The sequence below is a fragment of the Leptosomus discolor genome, chromosome 9, assembly GCF_034619465.1.
Source record: "Leptosomus discolor isolate bLepDis1 chromosome 9, bLepDis1.hap2, whole genome shotgun sequence".
Lineage (NCBI taxonomy): Eukaryota > Metazoa > Chordata > Aves > Leptosomiformes > Leptosomidae > Leptosomus > Leptosomus discolor.
This window is the reverse complement of record NC_141399.1, coordinates 23,298,004-23,321,095: the sequence shown is the minus strand read 5'-3', so window position 1 is coordinate 23,321,095 and position 23,092 is coordinate 23,298,004. Positions and strand designations below refer to the sequence as shown.

The 23,092-nt window shown below is 39.8% G+C and overlaps 1 protein-coding gene across 2 annotated transcripts in view; it reads left to right on the top strand.

Moving 5' to 3' along the window:
* Positions 1-23,092, top strand: part of IQSEC1 (IQ motif and Sec7 domain ArfGEF 1) — a 343,350-nt gene that overhangs the window by 174,060 nt on the left and 146,198 nt on the right. For both annotated transcript variants that reach the window (XM_086469757.1, XM_086469758.1), the window contains exon 4: positions 11,200-11,244. In XM_086469757.1, coding sequence (XP_086325883.1) covers positions 11,200-11,244 — 45 coding nt within the window. The remainder of the gene's footprint in view (positions 1-11,199; positions 11,245-23,092) is intronic.

Here is a 23,092-nt window from a genome sequence, read left to right as displayed (position 1 = left end):
GATTTCTTGACTTACATTGAAGCTGTACTGATTGTTTGGAACTTAAAATGAATATGGCAATCGCTTTTGAACTCTGAAGTTCTGTAAAGGATGTAGTCATCTTACTGTGGTTTCAGCTGGCTGTTTTTATTATGAAATGTCATAGTAGTGAAAATTATTATTACGGTAAATTCAATTTTTATATGTACTATATAAATGTATATGGACATATATATACACTCACACAAATACACAAATATATATATTTTAATCTGCTACTTACACACTCTGGTATTTACATAACTTTCTAAAGCTTGGGTTTCTAAACATTGGACAAGAGCCACTATGAAGCGGGCCCGTGCAGAACCCCTGCCGCATGGTCCTGCGGCTGCCCTTGCTGAAACCCAGCACCCGTGTGAAAGAGTCTGTAGCCTATGGGATCTGTGCGGTGCTGTCAGGGAAGTGCATGTCTCGACGTCTCAGGCATGGTGGAAAGTCTGTGTCCCTCTGTAGATTCGCTCAAAACACTTGATAAATGTACACTGCTGGAAAATCATGTTTCCTTTCTATTGACTAGGTGGCTCTGTAGCTTCCCTATCCTGCCTCCAGCATGCACAGTCCTAACCCCACTTTTTGTTGTTTTGACACAGACATGCTGACGTAGCTGTAGTTGTTTATAGATTCTGTGGTGGCTTGCTAGTTGTATGTTAACTTAGATTTTTAAGCCTTTTCTTCCAAGACCCAATGATGCTTTTAAAAAAAATGTAACCCCATTTTCAATTCAGTAGGTTCGTAGCCATCAGAAGGAGCAGATGTATCTGCAAATACAAGAACAAATTTTATTAAAACGTTCACTGTGCATGTGCAGTGGTGAAAAGGTTGTTTTCTGTATTTAAAAAAGCATGATAACCTATGACAGACTGATATAGTGCACTACAGTTTAAGTCATTGAATCCACTTATGTGAATATCTCTGTTAATTTTCTTTTTCAGAAATGATGAAATTAATATAATAGATGCAGCTTTACTGAGTAGTAGACAAAGAGCACATTGACCGTAGGTCTTTGAATCCACTTAACAGGTTGTGTAATTCAGAGATGTTCCCTGGGAAACAAAAGGGTCATGCACATTGATGTATAGTATCGTGTAATCTGCTGCCTCTTGTTAAATGCGAAGTAATCAAAGAAAAATACCACTGATATGCAGAGAAATAATCGATTGCAAGTGAACGTATCGAAATAGGTTGAAAGTCATATGAATTCTTAAATTGTAACACTGATGTTTATGGAGAGCTACAGGAACGAATAGCTTTGTCATGGTGCATGATGAATGAGCTTCCGGCAGCACAGATTGTGGCTTATGCTGCCTACAGATCCGTGCAAGGGAGTAAGGCTCCTCTTTAAGCCTTTTGTTCTTCTCTCTGTATGTAAGCATTTGCAGTATGCAAACTACAGGGAGGTGTCTGCAGCATATGGTACTATGGGAAATCCTTAAGCTACAGACTTCTCTCAGAGCACTCATTCTGAGCTGGGGATTTCAAATCTGTGGATGTGAAGATGAGAAACAAACTATTTGTCTATAAACTGGTATGAAAGTGGAGTAAAGTCTGTCCCCGAACCACTCCTGTGGAGCAGCCTTGCGCTGCTCCATGCCAACAGACCTTTTATACTGTCTGCAATAATAATGTTCTTCAGTATGCATGACAGACTTACCCAACAGAAGTAGTCTCCATTTCAAAGGATGAAGTTGTAAGTCTCTGCACATAGGAAATAATGTAATGGGGCCAGTTTGGTGTGTTCGTTTTGTATTCAACATTTGTTGTGGTTTTTTCTTTTACTTTGTTCCATCACTCTTGCACAGAGCTGCTGTTTTAGGAGGACAGTAGTAACACTATCCCTGGTGAAAGGACACATGATGTTTAAACATGTTTTAAATTATATACCCATTTTATGTTTACTCAACAGCCTTCGTTTTCTGTTATTTTTTTCAGTCAAGTTATCTCAAATGCCATGCAAAGATACTTATAGAATTTAGATCTTTGTAGTGCCTGGGTGGACACTGGCATGGAGACTTGTGCAGTGAGTGCCTTTCTGTCACTACTGAAGTTTCTGTGCTCTTTCCCTGCAAGTGATACGATTTTGCTTACGCTGTGGGTAAGGACTCACGCAAAGTATAGCAGTTAGCCTAACTTCATTACTGTAAGTGCTTAATTCAGAGTAATCAAGGAACCTTACACAGAATGTTATTTTCCAGATTTACAAATCTCATAAACACCACTTTCTTTGCAGATGATACATAGACAGAAAAACGGAAAGGTAGCTGCTGCTGGCCAGTAGACACGAATGAGAACTTTTAATGGAGAGCCAGTTTGTCCAGCCACGTTGAACAAGAAGTTTTCAAACACTTCGGTTCTCAGATTACATTAGCGTGCTGGACATTCACTTCACAGAGGAATAAACATAGATCCGGAAACTTTAATGCCTTCAAATTGAATTATACAATTGGCTGCTGCTATCAGCAATGCACTTTCTCCTCCTTCTTTGGAAAACTGCAATTCCCGTGTTGCATGTAAGGGTTGGTTTTGTTTTCATGGTTCTAAATTTGAGCTGTAAATAGCACTGAAGCTTGATGATAAACATCTGATCTTCATGTAACTCTGGGAATAAGTGTAATTTAATTGATGGGCTTTACTTCTAACAAACCCAAACCCACATCGCTGCAGTATTTTTATATAAAATCAGTTCCTTTGGTCAGATATTACCCTGAAAAACAATGCTGACTAGAAGTTCAGCAGATAATAAATGCTAAACTGTTTGTTGATGTGAGGGTGGTTCCTTGATAAAGATTTTTTTTTTGTATTTTATTTCAGAGTTCAGGGCTGGGGTACTCGCAGCTCCTGGCGAAGGCTGGGATGCCTAAATCCAAGGCATATGTGATTCGTGTGAACTCTGACACTGTATTATAAGACATGTCGGTGAAGAGTTTTAAACAGCAGGGTCATTAACTTTTATATACTATTGCTGGGGTTAATCTAGCTGGCAAGAGGGTTTTTTTAATTTTTAAATGACATTTTTTCACTGTGCAGTGTGTTACTACAGAACTGAAACTAGAGCATTTCTTGAAAAGAAAGCTTCTCCAAGTTCTCCTGTTGTTACTCTTGCAGATTGGTCTAGGAATGCAGGTCCCAACTTTATAAGCACAAACTGAGTCTTATTTAACATAATTCTGCTGTGTCTTTACAGAAATTCAATTTTACTTTTGCACAGTCTTCCCAAATCCATAAAGCCAACCAAGCTTGCTGGTTATTTCCTCATGGCTTTTAGGTTCATGTTGGGATGGCTTTCTTTCCTAGATATTGCTTTTCTTATAGATTTAAAATATCTTTGAGGAACTGCTATTATATTTTTGATTTGGAAAACATGTTATAAAAATGAGTGTTTGGGCATGCTTTTGTGCTGAACACTCCCAAAATTATAATGGAACCCTGTGATGCAAAGGGAAACATCCTGAAGGAGGAAAAATGAAAGAAAAGCTTGTGCATGTAGCCTGCACACAGCCCAAACAAAATCCAGTTACGTTTCTAGTATGCTAAGTAGAAAAGTGTGTTCAGAGTTTTCCTAAAGCTTTTGGTTGTTTTCTCTGATCTGTTTCTGTCCTTGAAGAACACCTTTTGGTCACACAGCCATGTGGTGTCTGGAAGGGATCCAACAAAAACCTCTTATCAGTCAGTTGGTTTTCTGAACAATCAGTTGCCTGCTTAGATTTATAATTCAGCTTTAACTGTGTGTGACCTGTTAAAATGAGTTCTGCTCTGAGGACAGACAGTATGGGCTTTCCAGCTCAGAGCTGTGCAAACCCTCTAGACCCAGCAGAATTCTACTCAAGAATGTGTCGTTCAAGCCCCAAGTGACGAAAGCTTTTTATTACTAAGAGCAGCATTAAACCTGTATTTAAGTACTTTCTTGTCTCAATGGTTCATTAAAATATTTGGAGCACAATGTACAAGAAGAGAAAATTAAAGGCAAGAATTTTGATGGTATCCTGTAAAGTTCTTAGTCCTTCCTTCTGAATGCTGCCTATTCCTAGGTGAACAGTGCCGGTTCTGTCAGCAAAGCTATTAAATTGTATATCCAAAACAAACGTTTAATTTGAACTATATTTTTAGAGTTTGTTCCAATGACTAATCTTGAGTGATGTCAGGTTCTGGCCTACTTACCTATGCAATTCTGCAGAAACCTCTGGAGTTCGGCTGTTCTACTTTCAGATCTATGGTTCTGACAGGCTACTGATACAGGTTTTCTGAACTGAATCCACATGTGGATGTAGCTGCCAGATGCATTACAGGTTTTCTGAGAGCTTCTGCCTTTGAAACATACCTGTATTAAGATTGCAGGGTGTCCCCCAGAGAACTGAATGACCACATAGTAATGAGTTGGTGGAAACAGTGAGTCAGAGTAGCTGTGCCGCATCAGAGTGGGCATCTGTTCGGGCGGTACTCAGTCTCTGACAGTGGTCCGCAGTAGTGCCAAGGCAGACGTACAGGCAAGACAAGCATGCTGTTATATCAGTCTGCCTTCAGTTCTTGAAGATGTCTTGATTCATTTGTATTGCACTAGTTAATGCAGCACACAGCTGCATGTCTGATAAATGATGCTCCAGCCAGAAGAGACATTATGGCAGAGCTTCTAGCCATATATCCATCAGATTCCTCCTAATTTCTGGGAGGAGCCCAGTCTCTGCATTAGTTTCTCATCTGTGATATTCAAATTAGAATTTCCCACAGCTTGTTTCTTCAGGGCCATTTGTTTGGGACATCAGGTGAAGGGCTGTCTAACAAAAGTGAATGCTGAACTGCTAGCTGCTGGGTCCTTTTAGCTCAGGGCACTTCTGAGGTTTTTTTGGGGAGTGTGCCCTCCCTGATGGCTTGGCAGATATCTGGGCAAAGCCAAGCTCCACTAATGAGGGGGAACGCGAGCTGAGCTGGTGTGCTGAGCTGAATTTTAGAGGCAGGAGGCTAAAATTAACGCAAATGTTACCTTACTACTTTCTGCTATTAGTTCTCTCTTAAATAACTTCACCCTCTTATGGGTGCTTTGGGAACTTGGTCCCTAAGCAACTAATTAAAGGGGAGCAGACTGAAGATGGCACAGCTTTCTGCACGTTGTTAAACTGGAGCATTATGAAGAAGGTATGATACTGTGCAGTGCTTGATACTTTGGGGATTATGGCTTTCATTTGCAGGTAAAGCATGTTGGGTGCTAAGCTGGACATCCTGGAGTCCTATTGGCGCTCACAGAAGTGACTTAGAGCAAGTTCACATAGAATATGAAGGGGTGGCTTTTTTGTTTGATGACCAATGTAATAGCTGGAATATAATTTCCAGCTTTGTTTCTGTGGGAGGGGGGTGTTCTGGCTGAGTATGATCCTTCAGTTACCTTCTTTTTGCCTGTTATGAATAGATTCTTTGGGCTCACCTACCAAATGGAGTACTAAGACTTGGAGCCAAAGCGTTCGTCAGTGCTAGGTTTCAGACCATCTTCAAGCAAGGGCAAATATTACCATTTAATGAAGCTGCACTTTGGAATACAAAAAAATAATTTGGTCATTTGTAACTGAACGTGTGGGGCATCACAGCACCAGCCTGCGGTGAACAGGATCCCCTTTCTTCCGTGTGCTGCCAGTTCATACGAAGAAACTGTGACAAGCAGCAATTATTCACTGAGCAATATCTAGCACAGGGTCTTAAATATTTAATATATTATTCTGCATTCCTTTCCTCAGCATTAAAAAGATGCAATACCATGCTGCTTCTAGCACCAAAGGTTTGACAGAACTCAGGACCATATTTCCTCTCACACATGTGCTTGGAGATGTCATTTGCAGATGGTGTATCTTTGTGCTGTGGTGCTCCAAATGAATGTCACTTCTTAGCCAAAAGATGATGTATTTAAAAAAATCTTTATTTCGAATCAATCTGTGGGTTTGCTTCAACTACAATTATTAAATCTGCCACCATTGTGCATTTTCATGCCAGAAGAGTATCTTGGCTTTTCTCAAATGGGCATTTTTTCTTGCTGCTTGCACAATGTCTGCTTATGATACATAGTTATTTGTATCCTCTGTCAGCAGTAAGACAGGTAGTACTGTGGTCTCATTTATCCTCTGGTTAACAGATAATGAAGCAGTTGCAGCCATCTGCACTGATGGAAATGGACTGCTCCTGTCCCAATTTAGGAATATTCAGTAGAATAGAGCCTGTAGGGCTGGAGGTTGCCCATGGGACCCTGAGAAGGCGAGGCAGCTGTACTGAGCTGTAGTAAGAACCTCCATATAACTTAGCACTCCATCAAGAGAGTTAACAAACATTCTGTAAAAGGCTTATAGCTGTAGCTGGGCTACTAGAATGACTATATTCTGTTTATCTAGTCTCAGCAAGAGCATAGTTCCTATGTGGTTCTGGTGTGCTGGTGCTTACTGCAATTGCATTGACATCTTCCTTAGAAGTGTTGTAATGATTTACATTGTCACTGTTCCATCCTGAGAGAACAAATTAAGGTCTTTGTTTGTAATGCTGTCTCCCAGATCAATAAGGCTCCCTGTCTGTTCTCACAGGTGAGGAAAGCAGGATTTAAGATTGTCAGTTCTTCACAGTATTCATCCTCTACCTTTTCTATGTCCATATGGTATAAGAAACTCCATCTTATGCAGTTGCCAAAATAATCTTCAGTAAGACTGATTTTTATATTTATGAAAAATGCTTTCTTTCATCACAAAAAAATCAAAATAAAGCAGAACTTGTATCATTGTTCAAGCTAATAAGAAGCTAGTAGTGTGTCTCACTTAAATCTGCTAAAACATTTTGGAATATGATCTTTTAAATACCAAATCACTCAGAATCCTGTACCCCCAGGTTTGCTCACTACACAGTGAGAATAATAGGCATAGCCCGTGGCCTTGTGTTTTGCTTCAGGACAGAACTCTCAACTAGAATTATATTTACTCCTTTTTGTCTATGGATACCTAAAGCCTACTGAATAAGGCAGCATCTGTCTGAATTTTAGACTGATGATTTCTTGGTAATATTTTTAAGCAGTGGGCTGTTCATGATTTCTGTGCTAGCTGATGGAAATAGATGCAAGCTCTAAGCAAGTTTGTAAATTCAGGAGTTGTGTATCCATATTCTGTATGATTGTTTTAGCCTTGAAAGAGGTTACTACCAACAATTACACACATTCTTCAAGTTTCATGCTGACCATGTTACTGCCAAATAATTCAACTGGGTATAGCCCTGTGTGCCAGGTTTAGTTACAGTCCATGCAATGATTCCTCTGCCTTTTCTCTGAAATGTCAAGAATTTGCATGACGAAGAGATGTCATTCGGCTGATGACTCAGTGAAATTGGAGCAGGTTTCCTTAACTCCCTACCTAGAAGGACCTCGCAAACTCCATGGAAACAAACTGGAGATACAAAACAGCCTGCAGTGTTGTTCAAAGCATTTCCCTGGTAATGCAGGATGGTTCTGCAGTTTTTCTTCTCTTTAGTGGTATATAATCTCAGCTCAATTTTGAGACAATTCCTTGGGCATAGTTTTACAGTTAATTGTATTTTTTGTTTGGTTTTCTTTTAATTTCTTGTGCATGTAAAAAGTACATATTGTACATATGTAGACAAGTGTATTTTTTTAATAATATATTTCTAATAGCTTTATCATTAGATAGTAGATGGAGTCCTTTCTGGACTACAGATATACTGAATCGGTGCCCATTAGGAATAAACAAAATATTGTTAGACATCCCTACTTGCTTTCTTTAGAGCACTGCAATATTTTTTTCCTGTCCAGTTAATTTGTTAAAAAATAAAACAAAAAAACATTGTTTAGAAGTAATCTAGATTAGATGCATTTTTATTTTTCTTGAAACAGACATTACTGAAATTACTTTGTGTAGAATGAGATATTTTGTTTACTGTAGCTTAATGATATTGTGTTCAGAATTTGGGCTATTTTTATGTTTTAAATTAACTTTCCATCTTTGAGCAGTATTTGGAAAGAAACCAAAAGATTTAAATGGGATTTTAGATGTAAAGAAAGAAGGAAAGTTATTATGCGGTTATACTAAAATTATTCTGTAAACTCAATTAACTAAATTTCTGTACCCCAAATCCAGATCTTTCAGTAGATTTTAAACTTGATTTCTCCTATCTCTATACTGTTTTTTTTCTTGGCTGCTAACCTTTTTCTTCTTGTCAGTCTGCTCCTGAGTTTTTCCACAGCAGCATGTTGAATCTGTTGGTGGGGGACTAGCTTAAAGGGCTGGGCTATAGCTTTTTCTGGGCGTGCAACCCTTCTCGGGGTACGTCTTGGCTTCCGTCTTGCCTCCCCAGTTGCGATCTATGTGTGGCTGTCATCCAGGGAGATTGCTTTGGTTCAGCTCAGGCAGCTTTTCCTCTGTTTGACACTGTTTTCACATCTGATCTTCGCACAAGACAACCAGTAATAAGCCTTTCTCCATAGAGCTGTTGTGATTTTGTATTTGAAGAAATTAATTATGCAAGGATGGGAAGTTTGTAATGTAGAGATTTTACTGTAAGAGACTCCATTGCCTGTGCCCCTGGCAGAAGGGCTCCCGGTGACACGATGCCGGGGTGAGGGTGGGGGGTGGGGGCCAAGCTACAGCGGGTCTCTCCATGACATAGCCTGTCTACCATGTACACAGCTTCGTTAAAGCAGATCAACTTTTGAAGCCCTTCCAGTGCCACAGTGCTAGTGGGGCTTGCTGAGTGCTGAAAACATCGGCAGCTATTGCAGCTCTGTTGCCAGCAACCAGATTGATTAGATCTGTGGCTTTTTGTGTTTGGGGCTTTTTAACTGTAGTTGCTAAGTACATAAACAGTAATAGCATGGTGAACTGCTCTTAGTAGCAGCAGGGAAATTTCTAGAAAATTATCTCAGTAAAAACAGAACCTTTCAGCTGGGTTTCATGGATATTTCTGCTGTGGGAACTGTGCTTTTTCCTATGTAGCTAAAAATATATGCATTTCCTGACTGAAGCTCTTGGTCGTTGGGGAGCCTGCCGTAGGTGTCTGTCTTCAGAAGGCAAATGAGAGTCTTTTAATTAAGCTGTAATCCTGCTAGTTGTGATTGTATAAGGAGTCCCTGAGGTCACAACGTGCTCGGTGTCTTTCAGCACCACAATCAAAGTTGCACTGGGGTGAAGGCTAATCAGTGCTGCCTTGTGCCTCATTACCGTCTCTTCTTTATGCACAATGCACCATCACCGCACAAAGACGGAGTCTGTTAAATATTTGTTTATAGTAAGAAGGTCCAAAACTGTTAAGAGAAGATTTTTCTAAATCTATATAAAAGCGAGGCAAAAATATCACACTCGGTGAGCAGGTTGGCACTTCCACAGCACGCTGTGTTAAGCAGTAAACTTAATTATAAGTAAATTAAGTGCACAATTTTCAATTGTTAAACTAACAATAAGCCACAAAGCCAACGTATGTAAGCCAGACCCTCAAAATCCATCGCTATTCACAAATCTTGAACTCTGGAAGTAAACAAATTACAGGGTGGAATAAGCTCCTAAAAGCTATTTTAAAAATTTAGTGCTTTAGTTAAAAGCTATTTGGACAATATGGTTTGTTGCCATTGCTGTATAGCTAATTCTTGGATATGCTGTGTTTATGGCCTCCTTCCTTCACTCAACCCTGTTTATTTTTGTGAACATACTAGTAATTTTGTGATTAAAAGGAAGGATCTGCCATTGATTTACAAACACCTACTGTAAATATAATTAATGCAATTCTAATGCTCATTTTATGAACCTCCATAGACCATACACATTAATGACTGTATGAGCAAAGGTTCATCTATGGCAGCTTGTGTAAGGGATATAAATGAGTAAGTGTAAATAACCATTTAAAAATTATTTCTAACATGATGATGAAGTGTTCATTATGAGGCTTTGGTTAACGTTTTATTACAGCCTGTGGAAAAACTATTTTCATCCTAAGACTTTAACTCTATCATGTTTGTAATAAACCTGAAGTCATGGTTAATGAGAGCAAGTCTAATTAGTAATACCATACTACATGTTAAAATATTGCTGCTTAAACATAAGAGTAGTTGTAATCACCTCAGTACTTACAGTATCTTAACTTTCTGCTGCAGTAATTCTTCAGGACAATGCAGTAGTTGCCTCTTTGGGTAGAGCCAGAATGTAAGGATGACTATTCTGTTAGTGAATAAATTGTCATCTGATGCCCAGCATGAGAAAAGCCAGCAAGAGGATAGAATGGAACTTCATGAGGGTCCTGCAGGAGAATTTTTCCCAGCTCCCTGTTCGGTGCAGCTATGCTGTTTTTGCTTAGCAGATATGCTCAGGATGAAAGCGATGTGGCCAGGAACATGTGCTTGTAAGCTGCACAGCGCTATTCTTCTGTGATCAGGATTTGGTTTATGTACACTACCCTACCCTGGTGCTGCTCTTTGCCAGGAAGCCTTGTGGTGGGGACACTTTTTGCATCCTGAAATTACGTATGCACCTAAACTAAGCATCAACTTCAGCTTCACGATTTGCTGAAAGGTGGATTTTATGCTCAGCAACCATGATCAGAGTAATGCAGATGTGTTGCTGTGGAGCTAGCTAGCACCTCCAAGAAGGACGTTTTGAAGTTTTCAGGCGTCTATGCTGTGAAGGCTTCTGACGCTTCTTCCTAATGCAGACTGTGCAATACTTGCACATGCTAGTACATGCTGAGGTTGTGCACTGCTACGGGTGAATTGAGCTGAGATTTTGCTGCTGAGCACACACAGTGCCAGACTGAAAGTAGAAGACATGTTCTGGAAACGCTTAATATAATGGTGCATATAGTAGAACTTGTGTCAATTATTCATAGAACAAAGGATTGTCATTAATATATAACAAATACAGAAGGGTAGAGTGCCTTTAGAATATTGAAAATTGATCATGTTTTGACTAGTTCAGACAAATGTTTCTGTATTTCCCCTTTCTCTAGTGTATATGAAATGGCTGGTGTTTTTTTTGTTGGAGGTGTTTGAGTTTTTTTAAACAACCATGTTTAATGACATGCTAAGTATTATAAAATGTCAATAAAAAGGAAGAAAACATACAGTCATTAAGCATTTGACATTGAAGGACATAGTGTTTTGGAATGGTTTTAATGCTTTATAATTTTATGCTTTTGCTATCATCTCAGGACTTCATTGGAAAAACGAAGCAGCATCTCAACTGATCCACTCAAGTACTGTATTAATACAAATGTTAATTTTCGGTTTGAAATAATAGAAATTACCTCTATTCTGTATCAGCTGTACATCACATAACTTTATCTTACAATGCATAGCCAGTAAAGGCATTGACCAAATAACTGGATTTTTCTATTTGAGAGGTAATAGTTCATGCTCTTCCAGGATTTCTGACTTGAAATTCAGTTCTAGCTTCAAAAACATGTTCGTTCTCAGAGGAGCACAAAGGGGAGGGAGGAAAGGTTGGTTTGTGCACACACATGGGCAAACCATCTCTCTGATCTTTATAACCTTAGATTGTGCTGAAAATGTTTGACCTTCCCTGGCAGTTTTATACTGCTTTGAGTGAACAATACTGATTGTGTCGAAATGTCATTCATGTTTTCCATTGCTCAGCATTTTGATAAAAGCCCATGTATAAACTTCAGAGTACTGTCATATGAGTCATTGCAGTAACTGAGATTTTACTTTGATCACTTGATTTAGAAAAAAATGCTTAGCACTGTTAACACTGCATATCAAATGAGCACCTTGCATCTTTTATTCTCACAGTTGCACATTAAAGAATGCATCAAAGTCACAGACTTCCTTTGATTAAGTCGGGGCAGATACCCTTCCTCACAAATTGACAGTTGTTTTGGTAAAGTCTTCCTTTGGAGATGTTACGGATTGAGGATGTGACTTTTTTTACCCACATAATGTAGTTTTAACCTTGCTTGAACAAAACATCAATGGGAACTGTTCTGTTTAACCTTATTCAAGTAAAAGGCCCTCTCTATTACTATTCTTCCATTATTTTCCAGTGTATGGTCTTCTGAAAGTAAGGCATATGCCTTATTATCATTTCGTAACACACACACAGAGTGTTGTAATATTATCATTGTCTTCAGCTCAGCATAGCAACGCTGGACCATGTTCAGTCGTGACTGTAGTTTTGTTCCCATCTCCCGGTTTGACTGGAACACTTTCTTTGTGCGGTAGGACAATGCAAGGAACAATGTCATCTTCCCCTGCCTCGCTTTGCTGCAAACTTATTTTAGTGAGAACATCATTAGTTGGTTTGTGATTTACCATTCTCTGGGATAAGGTTCCCAGAACCAGGTGTTGCTGCCTTCTTCATTCCAGGCTAGACAGACCTTTGGGGAAAATAGCATATTTTATTACAATGTTTTTCCTTCCAGTGGAATTTTTTTTTTTCCATGGGAGGATGTCAGTGAGAAAGATGGGGAAGAATTGGACAGAGGTAAGAAGTGGCTGAATTTTAACATTTGGTGGGAAAAGGACGAGAGAATATTCTTTGAATAGATTTAGTTTTAAGATGTAAGTTATCAGAGATTTTGAGGCTTTCCTCTTTATCCTATTCACTTTTATAAGATCTCTGTGCTCAGACATTTCCTAAACTAATTTAAACAGTAATCTTCAGAATACTTGCAATTACTTTTACAGAAATGTCTTTATAAAAGGTTATTTGGAAGTAAATGCACTTGCATGTGGTAAATCCTTTTGAATTTTGAGGATTGGGGTGAAATAATACCTGGGAGTTACCAGATGAGGAAAATGCTACTCTAACTACAAATGAAGTAATCTTATGATGTTTAAAAACTCTAGAGTAAAACAATTGCAGAGGAGACATTAAAGAAATACTCAGATTATATCAGCTAAACCAGTCAATTTTTCCTAGGGTTAAATAATTATTGAAGAAACAGCATGTAAAATCTAGTAGACTTCAGTAGGTCAAATAAGCCTGTTCAGAGTTGTAATTAAATGGAGTTAAGGCTATTATTTTTAAGTAAAATGAAAGATAGTAGACTTCTTGTTACTGAATGTGTTTTCATGAACTTATTGATCAAATTTGCCTTTGAATGACTCATAAAGTGGAAAGTACCACTTAATACCAACCCATCCAGTGTCCTGTCAAGAACCCAGTAACTTCTAATCAGGCTAATTTCCTTGTATTTTGCTCACTAAGTTCATGTCCCCATCAACAGTTTGCCCTTGAAGAACGCTCTTCTAGTTCTCACCTACTCTGGAACATGGTAACCCAGACTTCTGATTTTGTTAAATTTCAGTTGCATATAGATTCCCTACTAGATAGATCCATTTGTTTCCCCTGGATTTATTTAGATTGCACTTGGATTCTGTAGGTTCAATTTTAAAATTACACAGTTGTGAGATCAGAGAAAAGCCCAGTGCTGTAAAGAGTAAGGGCTAATGTGAAGAATTTGCTTGTGTCCATTATAAATAGAAAAATCTGTATGAATTAGCACACTATGTGTGTGTGTGTATATATATGTATGTATGTGTATTTTGTTTTGCACAATTTCTTTCATAGTTTGCACAGTATTTTTTCTGGATATTTTGAGTTGGACTCTTGTCAGCTGGTATCTGAAAATATTTTGTTTCCTAGTATCTAGATATTAATGTGGGCCTTCTGGAGCGTTGTTTTACCAGACCTGTTTTCAATGATCCAAAAATTTAAATATTTCTGCTTTGCAGATATTCGTGGCATATTTGTTGTCTTCTGTAACAAATTGACCAACTAGTGCTTGCACGAGTTTAGAGAACAGACGTGTAGAAAAGATATTTAGCATTAAGAGAACAGTAAATTTCTCACTATTCTATGTCATGAAATTTTGGCAGCTTAGAGGCTTAATAACCAAAAATGAAGGATAGTATCAAATGACCATCAATATTCATCTGTGGGGGATGCACAAATCTGAGAGCAGTTTGAAGCAAAATAACTTCGTTTTGAGTGACTGGAGTGTTTATAGGCAGCAGAGCTTCCCTTTGAGTAAAGAGGAGGGGAAAAGACTGCTTGATTTGGTCCCTGATTCTCTAGGCATCTCTGAGGAACGTGTCATCAACGTGCCTGGGTGTCACAATAGTGCAGCAGAGCCCGGAAGCTCTGTATGAGCACAGCCCTTCCGTTGTCCCTGGTGGGGAAGGGACACATGCTGAAGGGGTACCCAGAAATGTATGAGAGGGACAGGAAGAGAGATATGGTTTGCCAGGGCCTTTAGCATGGAAGTCCTCCTTATTCTTTGTATAAGCAACCCAAGACATTTTCCCACCAACTTGGATGTGGAGACTACTTGATTTCCAGTATCAAGAAAGGGACCCAGTGTAAGGAACTTTGTGTGCTGGTGTGTTCTGTGAGCCATAAGGCCTTTAAGCCTCCTGGGAACTAGTTCAGCATCTATTCAGTTGCACAAAATCTTGTTTTGTACACCTTATATGTATTCCTTGTATGATCCCCACTTTTTAATGTGGTATGCACAGAATAATGGAATTAGTATAGGAGCCATGCTATCTTGGCCTCTCGATATTCTTTAGCTCCACTATGTAAAAATCACTAGCACAAAGTTGTGCGTGTGGCTATTGAAGTATTTCACCCTGGAGTCATGACAGACTCATGGAAAACAGTTTTCTTACTGCAGGCTTACAATTTCTGGACTCCATGTAAGTAGGTGCACACAGTGTTTTCCTGGGCAAGTGAAATTTTTCAGGAATGTGTCTGACATATCGCTATAAGGGTGTAAGTAAATAGCAGTAGTTCAATATATGTATTTTGTGAAGGGTTAAAGGTTATTGTAGCTAAACAAGGCAATTTTCCTGATTTTCCCCAACCCCAACGTTTGAAGTCAACGTATTAGTAAATCTAGCAGGCACTGACTTCATGCTGGGGTTATTTTATACAACACTCTCTCTCATCAGTGGATTGTTTTACTTCAGCCTTGGAGCTTCATGGGTTGACAAGACAGCCATCCCTAAAAAGGAGGTGTTGTACTATATGATTTTGACTTTGCCTTTTTTTTTTAGCGGCTGTTTTTGAAAGACTTGTTGGAGGCTTCAGTACGCTGCTGCCAGAGCTGCCTCTGCACCGCAAACCTCTGAATGACTACAGATGTTTTCAGTGAACTGTTCACTTACGGTACCAGCGCTGAAGCTGCAGCACATCCAAAAATTCCTCCTCTTATTAGGCCTGGGAATTCTAAGTCAAAGGTTTTGGTAAATGCCTTTCTTAAAGAACTGGTTTTATATCCAGGGTGAGCGTGAGATGAAGCTTAATTTTCTTTGTTGGTTTCCTCTGGAAGACAAGGAAAAATGAAGAGCGTGTTGAGAGCATGGTGCTTTTCATTTGCAAAGGTCCTAATTAGCATTTTCTCTGCATGCAGTGCAGTATAATCAGTGTTGGTTGCTGTCAGAAAATTCATGGGTACGTAGTTTCTAGTCACTGAAAGTCCAGTATTTAGAAGTAATTAAGGTGACAAATGCTTTCCCCTCCGCTTCCTGGGAAGGGTATGATGGAGAGAAAGAAATTGCTTTGCAATGTGAAAAGTCAAAGGATAAGCTTTCAGAAAAAGCCTCATTTCAGGATCAAGTTTTTGGATGATGTCTCTTGAGCTTTATTGTCTCGGTATGGCTTTCCCCCTCTCCATTGATCCTGAGAATAGCTGATATTGGTTATGGGGCAAGGCAGTCCTTGCTGCTGCTACTGTTTTTTTTTCTTTCTTTTTTCTTCTTTATTTTTAAAGGAATCTCAAGAAATTCAGACAGAAGAATGTTCCAATAGGGGTAACTCAAACTTTTTTTTTTGTTTGCTCTCTGATTGTTCTTGGAAATGAAAGGGAAAAGGTTTCTATGTTATCCTCTTGAAAGCATTCCATAGCCTTTGTAAAGGCCCAGCCCAGCCCAAGACAGAAGGCAGCACCAGGGAGACTGGGGGAGGCTGGGACTTGCCGGGAGAGGCACTGAATCTCAAGGGCCTTTCATTCAGTTCCTCTTTAGATAAAACTATCCCCAGAAAACAGGGGCTGCTATAAGGGATGAAAAGCTGGGATGGAAGATTTTGATATGAAAATCTAAATGTCCTCATCATGATGTCTTGAAAATTGCCAAGCTAATGAAGCCCAGGGGAATATGAGTTCCGGAAGAAAAATAGGCTTGAACTTTTGCACTATTTTATATTGTTAGGGGACTTGCTGCTCAAAAGTAAGCAGTAGTGTTTTCTTAGGGATCACTGCAACAGCACCAGCTCTGATGCTGCTCTGAAAGAAATCACAGTGAGTAAATGCAGGCATCACAGGCAATTGATTATTTTCAAGAGAAACTTGAAAAGAAATTATTTTTTAAAAGGCCCAAATCAAATGCATATCATGCTTATGCTTTTTCATGCAAGTTGCTTTTCTCATGATCTGTTTGTTCCCAGCATTCACCCTATACTGTACAATGTATTTTTTGGGAAATACCAGACAAAGTGTGACACGAATATTTTTTAGTGTTGTCTTAGGCAAAATTTACCTATTTCTTTACGTCACTAAAGAAACTGCCAATTCTTACTCAAATATATTTATAATTTAATTTCAAGTAAACTTACACAAACCAGTTTTCTAAGAAGTCACAAGGCACTTATGTAACTGAAAAGTGACGATGAGTAAAACCAGAAACCAAAAGGATCCCTAAATATAGCTTATTATCCAGACACTTGGGGAACTAGATATGTCTACATGGAAAAAAGCCTCAAGTTAAGCTTTAGGGGTTTGGTTTTCTTTTAATATTTTTTAAACACTACTAATATTTTTTCTTTAAAAAAACCAAAACCACCTGTCCAAGTGCCAGAATCTTGGCTTTTAAGTATTTCTTTGGGTTTTGGTTTTGTTGTTGTATCTGTTGAGCTTTTAAGTTCCCACGGATGTGCTCTGTTCCATAGTATGTACTATGCTCCATTTGTATATGCTATGTTCCATAGTAGATATGTATGTACTATGTCCCATATGCGTGTGGATATATATAGAGTGCTATGGAACTTGGACCTTTTTAACACCTAGTGCAAGCTATATCCTAAATATTTACTATTAGTGATTTTCAAAAACTCAACAGAATAAGCAATAGCCAAATTTTAGGTTCTGGAAAAGTAAACAGCAAACTGTCAATCTCCACTAGGATGCTTGTTATTATTGAAGAACAACAAAAACTTTAAAAAAAAAAAAAAGTTGCTATTGAAGTTGTCTTTTGTGACAGCAATGTTTCCTGCAGAATAGCAGTTCTGCGCTATTCTTGCTCAGAGTATCCTGTGAGACTGGGGCAGCTCCCTAAAAGCAAATGTGCACCTTGGTATGGAAAGAGTAAGGGGGGGGGGGGGGGGGGGGCGGGGGAGAGAGGTGGTAGGTTTGGGCCAATGTCTCTCATAAAAGATAGAAATTAAATTTGGACTCTTGCCTTTTCGGAATAAAAAGACAAGAAGATTTTTTGTGTGTCTAGATGGAGGTTTTAAATAGCAAATGCTGCTAATTTTGAAATTTCCTTTAAAGCCGCTTGCCCCTAATTGCTCTGCGCTCCCTGTGGAATCCCAGCAGCTCTGGGCAGGCGCTGGGAGGATGCGGGGGGCTGCTGGCCTGAGCCCCGGCGGGAGGGAGGGTCCCCGTCCCGGCCCCGCCAGGGGGACCCCGTGTCCCGGCCCCGCTGTGCACCATGTGGCCATCAGTTTCTTTTCGCACAGACCTAACTGGCAGCGTGTGCTGGAAATAAGATTAGTGGGGTCTGTGAGCGGGGAGGGTCTGTGCTTCTGCCTTTTTTTTTTTTTTTTTTTTTTTCTCCCCTCCCCTGTCATAAGGAGCCCACAGTTTTCATAGGTGCTGGCAGACAATGGAGCTGATGGGATGTACACAGGAGAAGCTGATTAACAGAGTTGTGTGCTGCTCTATTTAAAAAAAAAAAAAAAAGAGAGAAAGGAAAAAAGCCTGCTGTTCCCATGTGATGGGATCATAGCGCTGCTGTGATTATAAGGCAGTTGTCAGATCTGACTGAGATAATTGCTTCCATTTTCCGAAGTTCTGTGAGCTTTAAGGATGCTTTACAAAGGCCTTCCAAAACCCTTAACTGGAATATATACACGTTGTTTGACCAGAGGGCTTTTAGAATGGCCTAAAATAGCCAAAAGGAGAAGTGAGATTTCTGTGTAATAACAGCTATCCCGGTTTGGGGACTTTTGGAAAGATAAACTGCAATCGGGATCAAAGAACGCACATGAATTTGTATCCTTTGTGCACCTGCCTCTCTGTATTAAAGTGGGGTCTGGCGAGGGTGCAGGTGCTGTGCCATGTGCAGGAGAAGCTGCCTGTGTCGGTAGCGGTTGGAAACACTTCTGCTGCAGCAATAAGGAGGGGAGTGTGTTGGACTGGATTTGAGTCATTCAAATCATAACAAAAAGAAGTCTTGTGTTGTTCAAACCTAGCTGCAGACTGCAGTTGCTGCAGTAGAAGTATTTTAAAATGCTGAAGTTAAAGGCCTTCTGCTTGGATTACTGGCAGTTTTTATGTCTCCAGCCTCTTCATGGTTTCTATAAAAGGTAAGAAAACATTAACTCTGAAATGCTTTTCAGAACCGGGTGGCTGCACATGATGCCACCAGTGCCTTTATGTGCTATTCAGCTCTATTGCTGAAAAGCAAATATGCAGGGGAAAAGGGAGTGGTAGAGAATTAATGACAACTTGTGACAAAGATTGTAAAGCTGCTGTTTTATTGCCTTAATTATCAGCCACTTTTGTCTCTGTGCATGGAGATGTGAAAGGTGATGATGCTGTTTGGTTTTAACATTTACTTGGAGTCACCTTATCACAGCTAAGACTCAATTAGTACTTTCTCTTTGATATTTTGTCCTTAGGCACAGTAGCTCACGTTGTGCAGTGTACAGACTGTAAATAGCACTAGGAGATTAATTGAAATGTCATGGAAATTTACGTAATGCAGAGAAGATCTTTTTTTCCCCAGAGATATTTAGTAATATAATAGTTCATCTTTCATCTCCCTCCCAGCACAAAGTGCGCATCACAGTCATTCAGAGCAGTGGACACTTCACTTAGGTAGGTCTGACACACAGCTTAAATGATTGATGGTGAATAGTGATCATAAAGAATGGGGCTGGGTGTCAGATGCATTGAGCTTGCCTATTTAATGGAACAGCAAAATAAGCAATTCCATTTAACATGCCCCTGAACTTACCCTGATGCTTTTTAATCTAAACTTCTGTTTTCTTGCTCTTGATTTATGCTGCTAAGCAGAGAGAATTATATGTGTTTGAATTTTCTGGGGGAAAAGCGGGGATCACGTCATTGTTAACAAAAACCATACAATTCTTTAAAATAGGATTCTGTTCTTGTTACGTACACTTTCTGGTCTGACTACCTATTGTCAGCCTCCAGAAAGCGCTTTGTACTAAATGCTAATTGCAGTTGAATTTTTCATGCGGTGACTGAAGGCTGGAAAAGGGAAATGTTCCAATCTTTTTCAAGGTTTAAAGAGTGCCCTGCACTTTCTGGCACTGAGTAATATAGGACCCTCATCTGTGACCATTAGCTTGTGAAGTTTCAAAAGATAGCTTTATTCTCCTCCTCTTGCAGCTTTTCACAGATTTCATTTCTAAGCCAAAAAATTTCCAACCTATTCCCAGTCCATTGTAGTGTCTTCCTTGCTGAGAAACCATGAAAAATAATAGAAATGTAGGCAGACTGTTTAGACACAAATAAATACAACTAAACTGGAGCTTTATGTCTTGGATTCCTGGCAAAATCCCAGCTTTGTGGTGAATGAATTACTGTAGAGTTATTCTACATCTCCTAGTAGAAATCTCTGCGATAGCTAAGGACTGTCCATTTGTTTTCTTCTCGATAGTTAATTTATTTGTCATCAAAACCTAGATGTACTTGAGCCCTCCTCCTGGAGTGTGTTTGCATGAACAGAAGTGAAAAGAGGACTTAAACACTGAAATATCAGATAGGAGCACTTTGGTCTCATTCATTTGAGAAGACGAAAATGGAAGGAAAGTTGCAACTTTCTCACGTTTTAAACAAAATTTCTTGATTAAAGCAGAGTGACAAACAAAGGTGAAAAGCAAATGGTCCAAAATAACAAACCTAAATGCAAGGAAGCTCATATTAAACAGAAAAAAAAAGAAACTTTATTGACACTTAATTTCAATTACATTTTATGAGTAATTGTAGATTGTTCAAAATGCTCTTGGAAAAGGGCCAAGAGGCTGTGGGGGAGAGTTTTGTGAGTGCCTGGGTGCATATATTACTTATTTTTGTATAGGAGATAACCAAAATAGGACTTGAGTAACATTTTGGTTCCATGGGTCTTAGTACATGGATTTTTAGTATTAGCATTAGGGTTATTGCCTGCCCTCTGTTATACCTAGGTGGTGTAGGGGAAGATGCGTCAGAAAATGTAGGCAGGAGCAAACTTCAGACATCCCTGTATGACATTCCCTCGTGCCACCACTATTACCTGGTGGCTAGCCATGGCTTCAGGTGGAGAGGAGCAGTAACAGGTTGTGGGGGAAGCAGTACCAAACCCCTTAGCCTTCCCCACATGCAGGTAGTGCTATGACAACGGGTGATTTTTCTGAGCAGACATAGGGATGCTGCCCACCTCCCACTTAAGCCATGTGTTCCTGATCCTGTGGGGTGACTCAGGGACTGATTGCTTGGCCATGAGAGCTCTGCTCATCGCTCCTCGTGCAGTCGCCCACCCCAGCAGTGCTTAGCAAGCCATGCATGACAAGAAATGTGACTATTCTCTTTCCTTTTGTGGACTGTCTGAGCAGAGCATGACTTTAATTTTCAGTTGCAGTCGGTGCTCAAAACTGCAGTAAATGTTTCTTGTTGCTTCAGAAAGCTCCGTTCGGAAACGGAGCCGTGCATTTCAGCTTTTGTTACTTGGAAGTCTTGTGGGCCCATGTCCGTTGCCTGACCTGGATAATTCTGATTTATGGTATAATTTTTCTTGCACTGGGAGCCACTTGCATGGAACTGTATGTCTATATTGAAACCCGTGGACTTCAAGAGAAGTTATGCGAGGTGCGTTAGGTCTTACTGCTTTCTTGCATAGCAGCACTCACTGCTTGTGTGGGTTGTGTGGTGGAGTGTGCACACGATGCCTACGCCCTGAACGTACAGAGCTGAGTGGCAGGATAGAGCTGGCACATTATGTTGCTGTTCGGGAACTGTGCTTCTTCCTCAAATGCTTGAGAACAAGATTACACTGAGAGGCTCAGGCAGACCGTGGTGGTGGCCTGGCCCTGCTGCCCAGAGCTGTGAAGCAGGACTGGAGGATAGAGCAAATGAGTCAGTCCCCCTCCTTGCCTGTAGCTGCAGTGCCAGCTGGGGCATTGCAGGAAAACAGTGATTCTGGCTGGTGGGACAGAGTAAAACTAGGGCAATTACTGCTTTCTGAGGTTGTAGTTTTCAAATCTATTCAGGTATACAAGGTAAAAATCCAATTCCAAGGCGCTCTGTAGCAAGCTATGCAGGTGATATTCCTAAAGGAAGCCCAGCTAAGGGCAGACACCCAACCTAGAGTACAGGCCTTCTACAGAGTTTGAAGTCCTTTGAGAATTGATTCAGTGGGGTGTATTTCCTCAGCATAGCAAGGACAAGGGGGAAATAGGACAAAAGAAACCAACTGCACTTTTAGTCCATTTCTTCACTTTGGCAGTGGCTTCAGTAGCCAGGGCTCGCCCACCACATGTATATTCACAAGGCAAAGTTATTGCAAAGTAATGATGCTGGTGCTTCCAATAACATGAGTATAAACTGACAGCCTGCTTTATCCAAGTTGCAGCAAATTGTGCACAGCAAACTGTGGGGACTGGGGTAGAAACTTTGTCCAAAAAATGATTAGTAATTCTTTAATTTATGAAAACCAATTTTCAGCTCTGTTGCTGTTAGCACTGAGTGCATTTTGGTCAGTGCTATATAACCCCTCAGTTAAGTGCTGGTTTTCAGTAACCTTTGAATACGAATATTAACAGTGTTGAGTTATATTTCTGTAACAGATTAAAGTGTAAGAAGAGCAAATCACTGTAGGGTTTCTGTGGGATTTTGAGGATGAATGTCTCGTGCTTTACTCAATGAATTATTATAAAATCACGTGACTTCAGGTTTAGCATGTGAAAGTGAAGATTTTCTTTAGCCACTGGGCGCATCGTGCTGTGCTTCTGCCAGCTGGTGTCTAATAGCCCAAGCGAGAAATTGTTACCATTAGCATTGCATTAAAGATAAAGCATAAGGTGAGAAAATCTGTGACTGGCAGTAAAGGCGACTATAAGCTGTAGTCTGGGGGGATCTTTCTTCCTAGAATGTCTTCTCTCTCCTTGCTAAGATAAGAGTATTTTAAAATAACACAAAGAAGGTGTCAAGTTTGTAAAGGCTACTTTACTGGAATCCAGTTCCTCTACAAACAAAACTGTTTTTAAATTATTTCTTCTCACTTTTCATTTTTCTTTCATCAGTTTGGTCTCTCCAAAGGAGGCATGAGATTCTTAAGGAACAATTAGGGCCATTTCTAACAAGCATCTGATTCCAGCCACCCTGATGGGATAAATGGTTGGTGACTGGCTTTTTTTTTTTTTTTTGAAGCAGGGATTGTTTCTGCTACTCTTCAGCTGGGACTAGCAGTTCCAACATCATGATTAAGGATTGAATCATGTGCTTAAGACCATCTCTGGGCAAGAATAAGTCTATATTTCAGTATAAGATTCAGTCCCATTAGGATGTTTCAGTGATGATTATAAATAAAAATGCTTTCATGAATTTGCTAGTAGCAGCAGCTTATTGCTACCATATGAGAATATCACAAAGTAATTGAGTGTCAGAAGCTCCTTAAAGCCACTCCAATATTGCACTCTGCAGCGCATCTGCAGCTCTCTGCTCATCCTCTTTCCCACCTTATCCAAGACAAATTTGTAGCATTTGAAGCCATTAAAGGAATTGCCGGCCTTAATTTAGATGCAGTTTCAAGGACAGCACATAGGATTTAAATGATCTGTGTCAGGATTCTCCTCTA